This window comes from Aricia agestis, chromosome 16 (genome assembly GCF_905147365.1).
Source record: "Aricia agestis chromosome 16, ilAriAges1.1, whole genome shotgun sequence".
NCBI classification, from domain to species: Eukaryota; Metazoa; Arthropoda; class Insecta; order Lepidoptera; family Lycaenidae; genus Aricia; species Aricia agestis.
The window spans coordinates 5212741-5232410 of NC_056421.1; the positions used below are offsets into that span (position 1 = coordinate 5212741).

The 19670-nt window shown below is 34.2% G+C and overlaps 1 protein-coding gene across 1 annotated transcript in view; it reads right to left on the bottom strand.

Moving 5' to 3' along the window:
- Positions 1-13760, bottom strand: part of LOC121735092 (protein sprint) — a 126508-nt gene extending 112748 nt beyond the window's left edge. The window contains exons 1-2 of the mRNA XM_042125782.1: positions 13656-13760; positions 1139-1306 (exon numbers count right to left, since the gene is read on the bottom strand). Coding sequence (XP_041981716.1) covers positions 1139-1293 — 155 coding nt within the window. The 5' untranslated portion in view covers positions 1294-1306; positions 13656-13760. The remainder of the gene's footprint in view (positions 1-1138; positions 1307-13655) is intronic.
- Between the last annotated feature and the right edge of the window lie 5910 nt (positions 13761-19670).

A 19670-nucleotide genomic window follows, 5' to 3' on the forward strand; every position in this document is an offset into this window, starting at 1 on the left:
TAAAAACAAATTTTATGCCCGGTAATCGGCCGGTAATCGGATATCTAAGAATAGATTTTATTTAAAAAATGTACGGTTTCCAAAGGTAAACTTATTTCTGCGAATTGAGGACTAAATCTAGGAATTAATGTGACATAATTTTGTAAATCAGTCAATATTATTCTCAGAATCTATATCAGAATGGTCCATTAAGATCTTCAAGAAATTAGGGCGAGTTAGAGCATCACTAAGATTAATTGTTGTTAACAAACGATGCGGCTGTCAAACGATTTCAAAACTTATTTAAAGTGACTATGAATGATTAGGAAATTAATGGTTTCAAATTCAGGACTTGTTTTGATTTGCTTGTTATTTTGATTTGATTTTCTAGTATACTCGTACTATTTTCTTTTATTAAAGGGCTAAAGCCCAGTTACGATGTCTATTTAATTACGATGACGAGACATCATCAGTCGTCGTTTGCAAGTAAATGACAACATCTAAATTATATATTCGCTTAACGTTTATTTAACATAACTGCATCAGTTGAATACCTAATGTTGTTTATATTTCACATGTCTATTTGTTTATTTACAAGTTGAAAATACGATGCGGAAAATGGCGTATTTTGATCTCTTGCAATAGTAAAACTAAAGATAACATTATTTATAAAAATATTTAGTCACAGTAAGTGAAAAGAATTAGAAGTTTATATTTACAAAGTACTTATTAAGTTATATCAGCACAACATTATCTATCTACGGGACGTAAAATTTTCAATTTTGCAGTGTAGGTACGAGATAAAAACTATGTCTTAAAAGTAGAAAAAAAAATGTCTAAAGATGAACGTATATTTCTGAACCCTCTAAAAGTTAAGCCGTCTACATACTTTCGGTAAGATAAGGGCATAAATGTTGAACATTCTGAAATAATTTTTGTCTTACCGAAGGAGCGAATAATACAGTTCGGTGGCCCAGCAGCGTAGCGAAGGAAGGAGTCACCGGTGGGTTTTAGTGGGTACACCCGGGTAATCCTCCTTACCGCAGAACCTGGGAAGTCCCACATATATATCGGCGGCCTTTTATCCGAGCTGCTGAGAATGTGTAACGCTTTTTCCGCTGTTAAAAAAAGGTACAAAACGAATAATAGAGCAACAAACCTGTATACAAAATGCCGTCTCCTTACAGGTCGACGACGACTAGGCGCGCTATCCAAAGACGACGACCACTCCGCCCTGCCATTCCTGGCCTCCACACTCCTTGCACTCTCCAGGAGAATCGATGTATACTTCGTGATCAACATTTCACTACACATCACTTCACTTCACCTAAAGAAACCCAATGACTTTTACGTTTTTTGTAGTGGCAATGTTTGTTCCACGAAATTAAAATTTCTGATAAAAAGTTAGTTTTAATTTAAAATTGGAATCAGATTCTGGAATTTGAATTTCGAATAGAAAAATAAAAATTAAATTTCGAATGCGTTCAAATTTTCAAACTCAAACGTAATTTTTTTTAAACTCATTAAAAATCTTTGTGCAAAGACCTATAACTTAAAAAAAAGTGGCCAGTGTCCGACTTGAGATAGTGATCGCGAGGCAATGCACTAACTCATGTCCGCCGACCGTCACGGCACCATCACATAATTTCTCCCACTCGGCCGCAGGATACAGTGAATTATGTTGCACTCCAACATCGAGTTGCCCATGTGAAACGGCCGGGGGTAAATCTGTTTTGGACCTTAATTTATTTCTTTACTTTTACGTTTTACGGGCGGGCAATAAAATTGCCAATGTATAGGTAAGATTTAACAGTTTTATGTGGTGGTGTAAAGTAATAAAAAGTACTCTTAAAATAGCTGCAGGATTTACATGGACATAACTCCCTTCTAATTCTTTAAACGCAAAAATGTATCTGCCTATATGTCTGACTATTTCTCCAACATTATGTCAGTACGTCCATCTTAACCCATTTCAATCTTAAACTGCTGAACTTATTTGGATGATATTTGGTAAGAAGATACATTTAAAAACAAAGTCACGAGCAACATCTAGCTAATACTAAAAAAAATGTAACTGCAGAAGGTCTTTCTATCTTTTTCATAGATCTAAATTACCTATACAAATAAAAGATTGCGATAGAGTTGATCGGCAAAACGCATCGGATACACCAGTGGCTGGTACATTTATCAAGGTCCAAAACGGATTGGACTAATAGCGTTTGTCACGCGACGAAGAGACACGGTGCTCGTGTGTTTGTCTCTATCATTAAAATAATCTCTTGAAGTTTTCTCAACGATAGATAGTTTTTTACTAAATACTTGATGAACGCAATCAATGGTATTTATACGGCCTTACAATAATAATAAGAACCTTTATTTACTACAAATAATTATGGTAGATGTAAGATGCAATAAAATACACGATGTGAGACAGCTTATGTTAATTTTTTACAATCAAAGAACAAAACCTAAATTGCCATGATCTGTCAAATGACTTTCCAATGTGTAAGATAAAGATGGCCAATATGAAATGGTTTAGTCTCTTCTTTTAGAATAAGACCAATCATGTTTTGGAAAATTTTCAAATATTTCGCTACAAGACGCCAGATAAATGAAGAAACATGATACTAAAGTACAATGACATTACACGTAATGCACAATAATAGTTTGATTGAAAGCGCTAGAGTGAGCAGCAGAGCATATTATGTAAGTTGTCCTTATTGAGTGCAGTTAAATGGTCAGTTGTTGCCCTTTGATGTTGCTAAGGACACAAAATATAGCATTTGCTATTTCTTTATTTGTTAAGAAATTAGCAATTAAAAGTGTTATTGCTAGCTAATCATGAAATAAGTGTACTGTTGTTGCTAGCGTCAATGTTATTATTTAAGCGGTAATAATATACTGTTTGTAATGTAAACAACATCTTATAATAATGTTAATTGCCCACTTAGGTCTCTCATAGTATTAAAGAAACGCATCTATACGAACAATCATCAAAAATAAAATAATATAGCAAGCCTTTATACTAAAATGCCAAACAAATGACGACAACAAATGGCTTTTACGAAGACAAATAAAATAAAATTCAAGGCCTATTACCAACTCCAATTTCTAAATATCACTATCCCGATTCTGCTAGTCCAATTGCCTTTAACACAGATTCGATATGGTCACTTGTCAGCAGTCTCGACTCTCGATATAAGTACTTAATATTATAATACAAAACGTTATTTTAAACCAACATTAAACGCGTTCTTACTTCTTATTGATCAAAAGTCAAAACCGCAGAATACATAATATTAGTACAACCAAAACTCCAAAAATGAACTTACTGATATATCTAATGAGAAAACTTTTCTACTGATTGATATGTCCCAGACTAAAACAAAGCTTCACGGTAAAAATATATTATATTTACTAGATGACCCGGTGAAATACGTATCACTTTGCTCCTATAATATAATGCCTTCCCTGGACTTTCATTTCAAGACTCAAATTAGTCAAATCCTTTCAGCCGATTTAGCATGACTAAAAAATTGAAATTTGTTTTCGTTTAATACGGGTTGTAACAAAACTATGTGATAATACTGAAAGGGTGTGTATTGGTCTCCTACATAGAGATCGCTTTGAAAGTAGCAGTGCTAAAAGAGAAACATTTTTATAGGAAAATACATGACGCCGGGGACCTTGCTCATACAAATCACAAAAAATGCTATTTCAGCACTTCTACTTTCACAGTGGACTATATAATATACAGGACATAATTATACACACCCTAGATGGATATAGATCACTAAGTTTTGTGGCATCTAAATAGTATAGATATATTTTACCGCGCTTTTATTTAACGTTGGATGAAAGTGCAGAATCAGGGTCTTTACGTCCGTAACCATAGACCGTATATCCCAAATGTCAGGAAGCTCTTTCGTCGCGGTGCTGCTGACAATCGACGCGTTACGGCCAAAGACGACCGATTAGGGACAAACACTCCAATGTCATCGGCTCCGTCTAAAAATACGTTTTTCCGTGAGCTATTTGTAATAATTGGTGATTGTTGTTATTATTCAATTTTATTATTCGATTTGTAAATGTGATTAAATCTACCGTGACTATCTACAATGGCTTGTTGAATCGTAATTCTGTTTTATTGCATTTCTCAGTAAATATAGAATTTTTGAGAATAACTTTTGAGTGTACCTATCCATATTATGTAGTGCCTGCAGGTTTCTTATTCTCCGATATCCAAAACGAAATTTGGCATAAGGACTTACTATAGGATCGTTTTAATGTAAAATGCAATGAAAATGTGTAGTACATTCATTCATTCGTGCAACATTCGTTACACCCAAATCAAAAATAGGAATTATTACTTCTAGACCTTTTTTTTAAACACTTTTAATTAGATTTAGCCTATAGGTATGTAACGAAATCTTTGAGCACGATTATTATCTATCACCAGTAAGTATATCTAATTAATACGAAATTTTGCATACGTATTAAAAGTCAATGACAATGCGATAATTTGTTAAAAAGCGTATTTTTTAGTTTTTTTTAAGCTATTGTTATTTGTTTTAACCCAATAGTTCGCAATAATCCCCGATCGGGCGTTTCCGCGACACTGCCGTGTCATTAATTCACAGAAGCGTATATTTAAATCGAAACACAAAGATCGCCGGCGGCAACACTCGGCAGCATTCATTTAGTTTAATTTAGCAGGGTTTTTCAACCTGTGGGTTGCAAAACTTCTGTATGGGGGTCGCCAGAGGTCAATAGAACAATTTCAGTAAAAAAATTAAGATTAAAAAGATTAATCTGCAACAAGAAGCAAAAGAAAAAGAAAAGTGGGTCGCAAAATATTTTTCCATACCAGCGGACCTAAAATGTTCACATTTTGCAATGTATTATTTATTTATTTATTTGCGTACCCATTTTGTGTTTTCAAAAATATTAACCATATTATGATTCATTAATCATAAAATTAACTACTTTACGTGGTAGAGCCATGCTTCGGCACGAATGGGCCGGCTTTACCGGAGAAATACCACGGGCTCACAGAAAACCGGCGTGAAACAGCGCTTGCGCTGTGTTTCGCCGAGTGAGTGAGTTTACCGGAGGCCCAATCCCCTACCCTATTCCCTTCCCTACCCTTCCCTATTCCCTTTCTTGCCCTTCCCTATTCCCTCTTAAAAGGCCGGCAACGCACCTGCAGCTCTTCTGATGTTGCGAGTGTCCATGGGCGACGGAAGTTGCTTTCCATCAGGCGACCCGTTTGCTCGTTTGCCCCCTTATTTCATTAAAAAAAAAAATGGTCGCTTTACCAAAGCGACCATTTCAGCCCCACAGGTCGCTTTATAAAAAAGGTTGAAAAACACTGATTTAGTTTGTAAATAAACACTCATGACCTGAGAACTATAATATAATGCAGTCTGCGGTGGCTGATTAAAATAATACTGATTTATTTATAACTATTATTGACTTTAACTCTATCTGTAATGAACAACTAATTGTTTTAATGGGTTAAAGATGTATACGGGGTGTAACAAAATAATATATTATATAATAGGGACAAAATAATAGGGACTTTAGGGTGTGCATGTGCCATAGTTTACACTTAATTACTGTACTTGTAGGAATAGTACTGAAATAGCTACTTTTTTATCATTGTATGAAAAAATTAAGAACGTTGGGCTTTTCTCGTATTACAGATACAGTAGCCTTCTAAAATTAACTCTTCGATGTTACTTCCACAATGAACTAAAAATATTTTAACCAACAAACAAATAAAGTACTAGTAGTAGTTTTGTTACACCCTGTATAACATTAGGGACATACAAATCGTGCTACTGCAGTTAGTGTAAGTATTTGATGCCAAAAAATTATGCAGCAGCCCATCCTACTTGTTTTATGGGCAGTTACTTTTATAAGTGCCTGGTTCGAAACATAATATTGAAAAGTTCACTCGATCAAAAATAACTCCGAAGAGGAGGCTCAATTCGAATATTTTGCGATATTTTCCTTAGTTTTCATGAAGCTTAATAGTTTCACTCTCAAAAATCATATCTACGAAGTAAAAATATATTTTTTCTCCTATTTCGCCCTATCAAGGACGCGACGTGCCACGTAACCGCCACTGTACAAAGCGCGCTGATATGAATGTTATTTTAATGTCCTTTACGTCGATATTCGACTGACAGACATCGACCGGCTAATTTTAAGGTCTAAATGGCCTTAATTCTGTTCTGCCGAAATTTATAGCATTCTAAAAGAAGAACCCAAACTCGTCAGAGCAGGCGTCTTATATTTTTACGCGACAAAAACAATCAATCAAACCCGCTCTCAAAGTGTCTCCATACCAAATATCATCTAAATCGGTTTGGACACTTTTAAAGCGTAAAAGTAACAAGCTGAGAGACATAGATATAATTCAATTTTTCAGACTAATATCACACCTCCCAACTATGAATTAGGTAAGTACATGTAATATATTGTATGCGTTTAGCGTTACTGGTTACAAGTCAGATTTCTCTTCTATACGAAACACTTCGATCCGATTTCTGCGAGCATAAAGCTTATCCAACAAGACAGTAAACCTAAAAGCCGGTGACCTTCCAACTAAATCAATTGTTGCTTTACTGGCCACTTGTACTCAAACAGTTTCTTGACTCAAACAAGCATTTCCTTGAATTCACTTATCTTGGGCTTTAATGAATTTAACCTTTTAGTGGAGCGCATTCAGGATGTGGGTCGGAGATGCGAATAGGCCATGAAATGGTCTTTAGGTGGATATCAAATGATGACGCTACGTCAGGAGAATAGTTTTATGGCACTTACGCATTGAGTTAGAGCGAAACATGGTTTGTAGTAGGAATAGTTTCATGTTGCCATAAAGATAAATAGGGTAATTAAAAACCTGATGGTATTTTCATCTCTTACAAGATAAACCCCAAAATTTTCAGCAAAAAGTGCAGGCCGATGATGGTCAAATAACAAAGATTTCAAATAACAAAACTAGATCGAAATCAGTTAAAAAACACTCCTCTAGTGTCAGAAAAATGTATCTATCTATCTATAATATACTATACTAATACTATATACTATATTATAATATAAAACTCAAGGGTGACTGACTGACTGATTGACATAGTGATTTATCAACGCACAGCCCAAACCACTGGTCGGATCGGGCCGAAATTTGGCATGCAGGTAGATGTTATGACGTAGGCATCCGCTTAGAAAGTATTTTGATAAATTCCAAACCCAAGGTGTTCAAATAGGGGATGAAAGTTTGTATATAATAAATAATAATACTTCTTAACGCGAGCGAAGCCGCGGGCAAAAGCCCGTTATGATTATTATGACTTGATTTAATTTGATAATGCTGCTACAACTCTTTTCCTATGATATCATGTAAGTACGTATAGGCCTCAAGTTCGAGGTCACGGCGGTTAGCTCAGAGCCAGTTCCCGCATACGGCTAGACTCCATACATGGTATCGATTAACGTGCCCGACATTTATTGAATAGACGATCATCCACATAAAATTCCTCGCATTTCACGTTCCTTTCAATAATGCCTTATATAAAATAGTTTTTTAGTCTCTAGCTTTTATGTTATTAGTCGTAGAAGTTAGAAATTCAGCCTTAAAGCCTAAAGCACTTCTATTTTCTGGCTATAACTGGTTTATCAAAAAGTTTGGCACATTAAATTTCAAGTTCACGACTATTATATTTTGAGATACTTAAATGTTTTACTAATTGGTAGGGAATGTTATTATTCGACAAATTTACTATTCGAATAATTCGAATATTTTACAAAACTTTTCGAATAATTCGAATATTATTCGAATAATTAAAAATTATTGAAAAATGCTGAAAACTCTGAATAAAAGTAACAAAAAGCTTCGTACAACCATGTACAACCTATTTTGTTAATACTATAAAGTAAGCAATTCTTATTTTTACTTTTATCAACATAAATCTTTATAAAAAACATAGTTAATTTTTATTGTTAAACACTTTAAAAATGTATATTTTAAGGTTTCAGCTGGGCAATAAAAGAAAGGCTGTAAAGTGTAAACCGTTTTCGATCGTAGCACCTTTTACTTTTCTCATGTGATTATGCTTAAGTCTTGCTAGGCAGCAGTTGAGATTAAATAATAATATGATATTCTGCGTTATGTTCATTAATACTAAGCCAGCTTACCCGTCTTTTTGATATTTTCGATCCACGTTCACCTAGTTCATCTAGTCGGCTTCATCTGTGTCAATGTGGCTCGAAATTATAAAAAAGGGCCACTAGAAAACCAACCCCACAACAAAGAAAAAAAATTGCAACGGAGCCCTAGGGGAGGGTGAAACAATCCTAGAGCTGGTGAATTTAGTAACTTGAAGTTTGATAACTCCAATAACATGATATTAAGGAGCCATCGACATTTTTTTAATACTGTACTAACTTTTTCAATTATCAGACGAGGACAGCCGTGGTAAAGCTATTGAATAGCAAATTTTTAACAACTTGTCGAATCATAGATCACATCCAGAAAAAATATTTTTTGTATTTTAACTACATATTTTAAAAATCTCAATATTCACTTACATTTATTACCTTCTTAAAAAACGAGTTTGTTTTATATACACCCTTCTGGCATAATGAACATGAACAATAATGAACTAAAAACATGGTCAACGGCGACGATGAATGGTCGTGTACTCATTAGTTAGACTAAAAACAGATATTTATATATATATATATATATATATATATATATATATATATATATATATATATATATATATATATATATATATATATATATATATATATATATATATATATATATATATATATATATATATATATATATATATATATATATATATATATATATATATATATATCTTTAAAGATGTAGAATATTCATAAATAATATTATTTTGCTGAAATAAACTTAATTATGTTCTCTTTCCATGTTAATTTTATATTTGATAGCATTGTAAACAAAAATAAAAAATATTTTTAGTATTCGAATTATTCGAAAAATAATTTGGCGAATATTCGAATAATAAAATCGTCGAATATTCGAATAAAACGAGTATTCGAATATTCGAATAACATACCCTACTAATTGGCAATGCTTTAGAAATTAGAACACAATATCTGAGTTGAATAACATTTGCTTATAAACAGGCCAAGGACAAGGTTATCATTATGTTTTTATATCAATGCAGTTCTTGGTATGAAACACAATAGCAGAGAATGCTGATTTGCCAATAAATTATACTGTGAAAATACAGTATCATAGTGTTGGCTTAATGAATCAAGCAAACATAATATAAAAGTAATGCAATTGGTTAGATATTGATACCATGTAAAAAGATTACCAAATTACTGAACTTCCTGCAAGAAATTTATTTATTGCACGGCAACAGTGCCTTTATCTGAGATAAAAACTATCCTATATTCTTCCTTGGGATTCAAAGTATCTCCACAACATATTGTATGTAAATAGGTTCAGCGGTTTTAGCGTAAAACTAAAAAGGTAACAGAAGCAAAAACACAGACAATATATTCGCATTTATATATTATGTATTTAACTAAATGACGGCCGCAACTCCGTTGCGCCAAAATTCGTTTATCGCGCGGGAACCGTTCATTTTTCCGGGATAAAAACTATCCTATGTCCTTTCCCGGGACTCAAAGTATCTCTATGCCAAATTTCAGCTAAATCGGTTCAGGGGTTTGAACGTGAAGTGGTTACAGACAGACAGATAGACGGACGGACCTACAGACAGACAGACATACTTTCGCATTTAAGTATAATATTATTAGTATGGAAGTATGGATATGGATTTAAAGTGACTCACAAAAGTGTGATTAGTACTCATTCATACAAGATTTATTTCGTCGATGATAAAAAATGCTATCTAGATTCTATAAGCAACTTTTTGCTCGGTCTTTATCAATTACTTCTAAACCAACTTCATTTTAATTTTGTAATGGCGTGATTGCAATCAGGTTTTGGTGCCTTGAGTTGTACTATCAATAGGCTATCTAGGTACTTGGTTAAAATAAGGTTTTAATGCTACAACTCTTTTCGTATAATTACTTTTTTTTATGAAATAAGGGGGCAAACGAGCAAACGGGTCAACTGATGAAAAGCAACTTTCGTCGTCCATGGACACACGCAATATCAGAAGAGCTGCAGGTGCGTTGCCGGCCTTTTAAGAGGGAATACGATTACATCGTAGGTTAGGTAAGGAAGGGAATAGGGAAGGGAAGGGAATTGGGCCTCCGGAAAACTCACTCAATCGCGAAACACAGCGCAAGCGATGTTTCACGCCGGTTTTCTGTGAGCCCGTGGTATTTCTCCGGTCGAGCCGGCCATTCGTGCCGAAGCCTGGCTCTACCACGTGAAAAGGTTTTTGTAGATTACAATCGCTTTAAAACGTTCTTTTGATTTGTAGTCATCACATTTATTTGATGATTGTCGCCTAAAGTCTACTTCAATTATTTTTTTTATTACTTATCTAAAGGACTTGATCAATATTTCCACTACATTTTACGAAATTAAGTCTATCTTTAAACTCTTCCCACTTAAACTACTGATTTAGGCAAGGCAAGCGTATGTAATTTTTTTTAATGTCATAATTTGTCATAATTTAACCCATCAAGCCCCATAAAGTATAGTTTTCACAGAGCCAGTACTGGCTGCCAATAAGACTGGCAGCCAGTATTGGCTTGGTATATGCCGCGTGTGAACAGTTTTTCAAGTGGAAACTATACTTATAAGGCATAAGCTCATGCTCATCGGTGAGCGAGACACAATATAATAACAATAGATTTCCAAGAATCCACGATCGAAGGAATAAAGTTGATTCGAGAGAAAGAAATCTCAAGGAAACGACTATTAAGATACGGGTTTAGTCTTTTTAAGTATTGCTCATCGTAATTAGTCTAATTTGTGTGGATAATAATCAGTCAAATTGTATATGGAGAAGCTTTGAGTCCTTTGAAAAATGAAAATTTACTGTGCGGCAAACATATTTCTGCGCAAACTTATTTACAGTAACCATCTAGTTTAAGGTATTTATTTGGTGTAACATTTCATTTGCCTGCTTAATCCTATACGGATGAGCATGCATGTCATATTATATGTATTGGAATGCACATGGCACTTGTATTACGCCTATACGACAGTCGCCGCAGTGGCAGACTGCCAACTATTCACACTAAGTCATTGTCATAACAATGTGCAAAACAAAATTTTATTGCCCGTTTGATCTTGATAATTTAAATTTCTTCAAGGAACGTAATTAACTGAAGTCTGTGAACATCGTTCTTATGTGCTTATAGTTCGGTGATTTGAGGCGAGGAGTTCATTGACCCCCCTGTCAAAAACTTGACTTATTTTAATCGAAACTTTTATACAAATTACTAAAATGAACTATCTATAAGGAACACATGTAACACACCCTAAAGTATTATCATTTAGTTTTGTCACACCCTGTATATTCCTCGGTATACCTCTCGTCAACATAATCTTAGAACGCTACATACAGATAAGAGCCTCAGGAGGCAAAATATTATGGCATTTCATTCTACTAGAAACTTATTCATTGTAGGAACTCAAGAACTTAGAAGGCTGTTACTATAGAACTGTCCCTCAACCAAAATAGAAATATATGAGGCACGATAATATTATAAATCATTATATAATTTGGTGGCTATTACCATTAATAACAAGTCCAAGGATAGAGGTGTCGCTGGAAACATTATCTCCGGCCTAAGCTTACAATCTCTTAGGACTTCTTCAAACTTGCGATTTACTAAGGTCTCTAGATTGTGAACAGTGAGACAATTAGTGCAAGCTAATTAGGATTCCGTACCCAAAGGGTAAAAACGGGACCCTATTACTGAGACTTCGACGTCTGTCCGTCTGTCTGTCTGTCTGTCTCCAGGCTGTATCTCAAAAACCGCTACAACAACAAATACTAAAAACAAAATAAAATTAATATTTAAGGGGGGCTCCCATACAACTTACAAACGTGATTTTTTTTAGCTTTTTTTGCTCGATATGAATAATGGCAACAGGTAGGGACTTGAAATTTTCACAAAGTCTTTAATTAAATATGTACTTTAATAATTATTAATATTATCAAAATAAAATAATAATTTAAGGTGGGCTCCCATACAAAAAACACAATTTTGGCCTATTTTTGCTCTACAACGGTACGGAAATCCTTTCGTGCGCGAGTCCGACATAAATGCCTATGGTAAGGTTGATAATAATATTATGTAAAAAAATCAATAATAATATTATAATTGATAAAGATGGTTGTTTGGTTGATTGGTCTATAAGTAATTTATGAAATTGGATCACCAAAGATAAGTCAACTTTTAATAATGTTGTTAGGTATATAACGTTCTTGTGTTAATTTTTTGTTTTCTTGTCGATTTATGTGTAGAATTGGCGTATCCTCCGATTTTCTGCGTGTGCGCAGGTCCTTAGCCAATCACAATTCGTTGTAAATAATTTTCGCAGTAGGCACGAATGGCACTATAATATTTCGAAATGTATCGGTGGGTGTGGGTTAGATCATCACAATGACAAACGATCAGGACCCTGATTCATTGTTATTTACATAATCACATTTTGGTACGCTTCTTATTTTTTGGTGACCGTTGGCAGTCGTTGTTAATATTTATTGATTTTTGAGACCACGTGCATCTAAAGATGGTAAACAGCGTAGCAGGCCACATGTAAATAATAATGTATGTTCATAATAAATAAATAAATAAAACTTTATTTCAGACTAATTTTGTCCATAGATTTGTTATATTAGTAGAGTTGGTGATTTATCATAGAGATTCAAATGTCTAATAACTAATTGTTCGTCTGCAATGGTTATTTAAAGTAATTAATATTGTTTTCGGGGTAAAGGTCTACAAGGATTTAGTACCATGAACATGTCATGCCTGGTAAAAGCAAAATTTATCGTAATCTCCAGTCTTTATATCCCTCTGGATAATGATAGCCTATGCCTACCATGCATGGCTAGATAGCCATGCAAAATTTACCTACAGGCTGCAGCATATTGTGCAACTTCAATCATGGGTAAAGTTAAATAATAATACAGCTCTGAACACATTTGTATTGGTTTATCAGGGATCAATAATTTCTGGAATTTGAAACTACGACCATAGGGTTATACGCCTACGCTACTGAGATAGCTGATTGTTAATTATTAACATGATAATAATTAATGCTGAACTCCCACTTGGTAAATGCATTGGCACCTACTTACTTCCTGTAATATCAAGTATCAACTTAGGTCCTAGACACGAAACGAGTAAAAAAATCAAAATTTAAATGACAAAAATTTTGTCACTTCTTTTTGTTGTAAATTGTAATTAAGTACTAATAATTAGTAGTTAAGTACTTTAATCTTAGGATATTTTTATACAAAAGACAACTTAAAAATCTCAATAATTCAGTTTAAGACCCTAATGAAGAAGAAATACATTAAAATATAAGAGATGCATGAAGCTGTGTAAATAATCTAGTAGAACTAATTGCACCAAATTAAAACGCAAATCTTTAAAAATCTAAATACCATTCGAATCTCACATTCAATATTTAAAACTGAAAACGACGTCAATGTTACCAGTAAACAAACCATTGACACGAAACGTAAAAGTCATTGAACGAGTTGCACTATTAACCAAAATTAAGGATTACACACACTTCACAATCACGTACATTTTGCAACGACCGCGCGTCGCAGCCGGCGCGCGCTGACTGGCGCACGCGCAGGACCAACAAAACATAGCGGTGCGCCTGCAACTTGCAAGTTGCAACCCATTTGAGTTTTTTATTAATTTCCGCACGCGATTTCGGCAATTATAGTATCCTCAGATTTAGCTACATCAGCAGGCTTAGCATAACAACATTAGAAACAGGAAAGTATCGACATACTGACAGATTCTAGTGATATATGGCTGATTACTTTTGTCAATCCGTCACTTTGTCTATTCTTCCATAGGAAGAAACCGCTTCTATGGCGAACATGTTAAGCCTACAGGAACTGATTGTAGAATATGCATAATAGTTTCTACAATACTTTTCAATAGTAGAGGTACAGAAATAAATTCATGCTGATTGCTTGCATGCATGCATGTCAACCACAACACAGGTTAAGTCATGTAAAGGCGAAAATGTGTCTCATTGTTTTCAGCAATCAGCTCTACGAGATTGAAGTTGCAGACAATATCAGCTAGTACAGAATAGTGCATAAATACATTTGAAAAACTATTTGACATTTTATTCTATTCCAAATAACTAGAGCAAAGAGTTTGGTGTTTGTATCAGTGTTAGTAAACAATACCACACCGCTAAAAGATTAAATTTCTTGCGAGCGACCAGTTACCGTAAACGGTACTAAATCCGGTTAGGTAGGTTTCGTTTTAAAACTCTTTGATGACACGACTTTTGCAATAAAACCCCCGCCCTAAAGGATAAAAGGGAGAGGAAAAATGTCACTTTCCTCTTCAAAGGGTCATAATGTGGATAAAGTTATTTAGACATAACCGTTTATAGGCAGTTGCAGCGAAAAAGGTAGAGTAGATAATTGTGAACGATCAAACGAAAGTAAAATTTATAGAGGGTATATTTTACTATGACTAGAATTGTTATTACATGGTTTTAGTACATTTTTGGTAACGACAATGTTACCAAGTAGCCCTAAGTGTAAGTACTCACATACGGTTTTGCTCGAACGAGCAATCATGTAGAGTAAAAACCACGGCTCGGGCTTTCGTACACACATTCAGCATTGCTCGGTAGTTTTACTCCTGTTCGAAGGAAATTAACTACGAATAATAAAAACTAGTGTCAAAAAAATTGTCAAGCCGGCTCGATTCGAGCCTTCAAACTGGCTCGATGCGAGCCTTCGAGCTGTGAGTTTTGCGGTCCACACGGTGGTTTTTGCTCGATTTCGAGTAAAACTATCGAGCAAAACCGTATGTGAGTACTTAGCATTACATGTTAACATTATTATCTGATATAAGATGAAGGTGACACATTTTTCCGGATAAAAAAAATGCCCCAAACCCTTGTCCTTTCCTGGGATAGCCTACATTTTAGCTAAATAGGTTCAGCGTTTAAGCATTATAATTAAACATGATGGACGATGTGTTTATGCACAATAAAGTATAATATTTATTTGTTGTTTGTTAGATATTGTATTTATACACTCTAGGTAGACTCATAATAAACATAAACGCGCATTGACGTAGTGGGATAGGGTAGACTCATAATAAACATAAACGCGCATTGACGTAGTGGGATAGGGTAGACTCATAATAAACATAAACGCGTATTGACGTAGTGGGATAGGGTAGACTCATTTAATGTCGTGTTAGTCAATTAAGAGGATTCCACACCGCCATTTTTTCCATACAAACGTTGTCCCCTGTTTCCTCCCTGGATAATGCTAGTAGAGTTATAATTTTTTTCCTGAATATCTACGGCCACTAATACAATGTCCCTATGTTTTCTTTTTTTTCATAATTTAATTATTAAATAAGATATGAACGTTCAAAAACCCAAAAAAATGGCCAGATTTTCCACTGTGTTCAAACGTCCAGAAAACAGATTTGGATAGATTATACAAAAAAAGCAAAACATAGGAACACAGCTCAAGCCTTTTTTTAATCTTTAATGAAAAAAGTACTTAAATCGGTTAAGTTTTGGAGAAGGAATCAGGGGACAACGAATCGTTGATTTTCTGGATTTTCTGCAGTTGTCTCTATCGCGTTCTGCGGTATAGGCTTGAGGTAAGGGAGACAGCTATAGATATTACACGTACTTTTTTTTCATTTCTCTAGCCGCTGTGGTATCCTCTTAAAGCGCTAATAAAAAGATAAACTTCAATGAATAATCTTTAAAATACCAATTTTATATTTAAAATTTGTAAGACCATCATAAAAAAGAATAATGAAATTTCCTGTTATATCACTTTAACATTACCTAACTATCTTAATGAGGCAATATTAAAAAGCTGGCGTATATCACTGAAGTTCCTTATTGTTGTTAATTATGATTATATTTCACCACCAAAGTAATAAGGCTATATCCATGCATTCGTTATATTCGAGTATTAATTCAATATTTTTTCTAGAATTAATGTCATATTAATATATAATATTTTTTTGTGTTCCTAACCAGTAAGTAGCTGTAACCTATCATTATTGTCACTTATCTAACATCTGAAAAATCAAAAATATCAAAAACACTAAAAAATCTTTCTGGTACAAGAGCACTCCGTGACTAGATTCAGGGTTAGGTACGTTATTATTCGGTAAGCAATGAAAATTTGTTAGGGAAAAAAATAATTTTTCTTTCTTTATGTAAAGGCCTTACATCGTAAGATTAAGTCGGCCGAAAAAAAAATTAATCTTAAAAAAATAAAGTCTGGAGGTAGCCTTATGTGATCACTGATCAGACAGAGAAATAAATTTGTGTTTTACGTTACCATATTCGTATCGCGGCCAAGAAAGTGCAGGATGTTGATAAACATTTTAAAATCATACAAAAATAACTGTTACCTCAGAATCGTGAGCTTTTGAGTTTTGCAAGAACGAGCGGCGTTTTATGCAAAACATTCATTTTATAAAGGCGGACGGACGTTAGTGTTCTGCATTTAAAAATATTGTTCGCAAAAAATTTTAACTTTACAATTTGAAAACTATCGATTTTTTTAAAAAAGCCTTTAAGAATAAGAAACATTTATTTTGCACATCACACAATACAATATTTCCAAACAGACATAAGAACAAGGACAAAGTACTTATAATTAATTTAAAATTATATTGTGTGATGCCAAAAATGGACCCCAGCTCAGCATCAGCAGGCATTAGCAGCATGTCTGCTGCACTGATATTCTGCTGGGACCAAGATGTGACATCACAATAATGTAGTTAGGTAGTACAAATACAAAACAAAACAAAACAAGAAGCATACTTACGAGTACAAGTACAAAATTATTCCTTGTCTCTAATTCACCATTTCTTCCTTTTAAGATTTGTCAATAATGTACATGTAGATATAGAATGTAGGTATATCTGCAGACTGCAATTAAATATTATTATACATTTTTTTTTTATGAAATAAGGGGGGAAGCAAGCAAACGGGTCACCTGATGGAAAGCAACTTCAGTCGCCCATGGACACTCGCAGCATCAGAAGAGCTGCAGGTGCGTTGCCGACCTTCTAAGGGGTAATAGGGGAGGGTAGGGAAGGGAATAGGGGAGGGTACGGAAGGGAATAGGGGAGGGTACGGAAGGAAATAGGGGAGGGTAGGGAAAGGAAAAGGGTAGGCGATTGGGCCTCCGGTAAACTCACTTACTCGGCGAAACACAGCGGAAGCGCTGTTTCACGCCGGTTTTCTGTGAGGACGTGGTATTTCTCCGGTCGAGCCGGCCCATTCGTGCCGAAGCATGGCTCTCCCACATAATACATACAGTTTTTATGTGTTTAATAATATTATCAAAATTAGCTTCTTAGATTCTTGAGTAGAGTACCTTGATTTCGCGAAAAATTAATAATAATTGACACGGGTGAAGCCAAACCAGCGTAATTTGTGAGTTGTGAGTCGCATTTCGGCTGGCAGAAATTCTGCTGCATCCAGTTTCATACAAAAGTCCTGTTTGATTCACACAAGCGTAATTTTGTGAGTCATGTTTGTATGAAAAGATATTTACGCGATCGAAATTCTGCGACTCACAATTCACAAATTACGCTCGTTTGGATTCATCCCAAAAAGAGGACTACGCCAATGTTAAAAAAAATCACCTCCTGGCCTCTATACCATGGTAAGTATGCTATAGAAAAATTCTAGGCAAAATTAATTTAATTAAGGCATTTTTACGTAAAACGTACCTTTACCTAGCCTAATTCAGTAATATGTATTCATGGGCTCACCTCATTAATCAGTCAGAACCCTCAGGTGAGAGGAGGGCCAAAATTCATTAAATACTATACAAGGTACAAAGTGCCAAATTATTTTGATGAGAGTTACAATTTGTGATTTTATATTTTGCCGCGTTTGGTTGTCCGTTGTTTTTCATGGCAAATAAATTAATAAAGGGTATAAAAATATAGAAGGTTAAAAATTGCAATGAGAATGAATGAGTGTGGTAGATTAGACCTACAAATAATCACTGTATTACCTACTACATGAATTCTTGAATTTTACATGAAATAAATAATGACATTAATAAAATTATATTTTAGTTAGTTATCTATACTCCACTCGGGCTAACTTGTCGCTAGCGGTCATTGACTACCTGTCAAAAACTTATCATTTTCCATATAAAACCACGATTGACAATATCTGACACTTTATTGTCAATCGCGGACAGAGAGTCAATGACCGCTAGCGACAAGTTAGCCCGAGTGGAGTATAGTTTTTATTATTTGTAGGTTATCTATAAAAGAATTGTCATAATTTTGTTTTACAACGTTATATATATATATATATATATATATATATATATATATATATATATATATATATATATATATATATATATATATATATATATATATATATATATATATATATACATTGACAATGACCATGAAACAAACATGAAAGTTCATGCGTGTTTTAAAACTTTTAAATCCGGGATTTAAATCTGTGAACGTTATCCAAATTGCAGCTGTAGCTTTCATAAGCTTAATTAATTTACTAGCGAGCGAGCGCTGAAAGCTTTTCATTCGCAAAATACTTTGATTTCACCGCAATCATCGTGTTATTTTGACCGTTTATGAGTACATATGCGACTGTTATGGCACTGAAATAAATATACAACATGCGTCTTTTTAATTTGCTGAATTATTATAGTTTTTCTTCACTTGTTATAGTTTTTTCATTGGCTTCATTCCTAAACAGCAATCTTAGCCCTCGCCCCTACTAGCACTAAGAAAATATTACCAAATTCTACCCCTGAGGTTGAATTTGGAAATATTTTCTTTGTGCATGTATGCGCATGAGTGATTTAAAATACACTTTATTTTACGTAGTATAACTCAATTTATAGCATATTCATGAATTTTATTCCTATAATTGTAGTGTTATTTCTAGGTTATTTCATTATATCCGAGTACTACCTCTAATCTTTACTTCGTATGTCGGATAGTTGTCATATAATATGACAGTTCTTATCGCCGCCATTTCTCCACGTAACCCTCAGGGTGTTCGATATCGCCTTTGTGCTCACACACGTCAAATCTAACCCACTCCAAACCCTTTATATCCTTCAGTGGCCTGAGATTTAGATAACGTTGATAAGCGACTGACAGTTTTGAGTAAGTAGCTAATAAATTATCACGTTATAGAAAAATGGGTTAGGTTTAATCCTGGCACCACGTTCAACCGGGTTTTTTTTTTATTTGAAACTGAAATGTTTGAAAAAAAAAACGTAAAAAAAAGTTAAAGAATGAAAGAAATAGGTGCCATAGAAAACATCCAACTGTCTGGTAAATTTTCACGCTCAAACGGCTGAACCGATTCTCTAAAATTTGATGCGGAGATAATTTGAGTTAGAGCTAAAGGACGAAGGAATTGCAATATTTTGCGTCTTAGTTTTAATAAATGAAATAATTGGAATCTTAGAATACTGCTATTAATT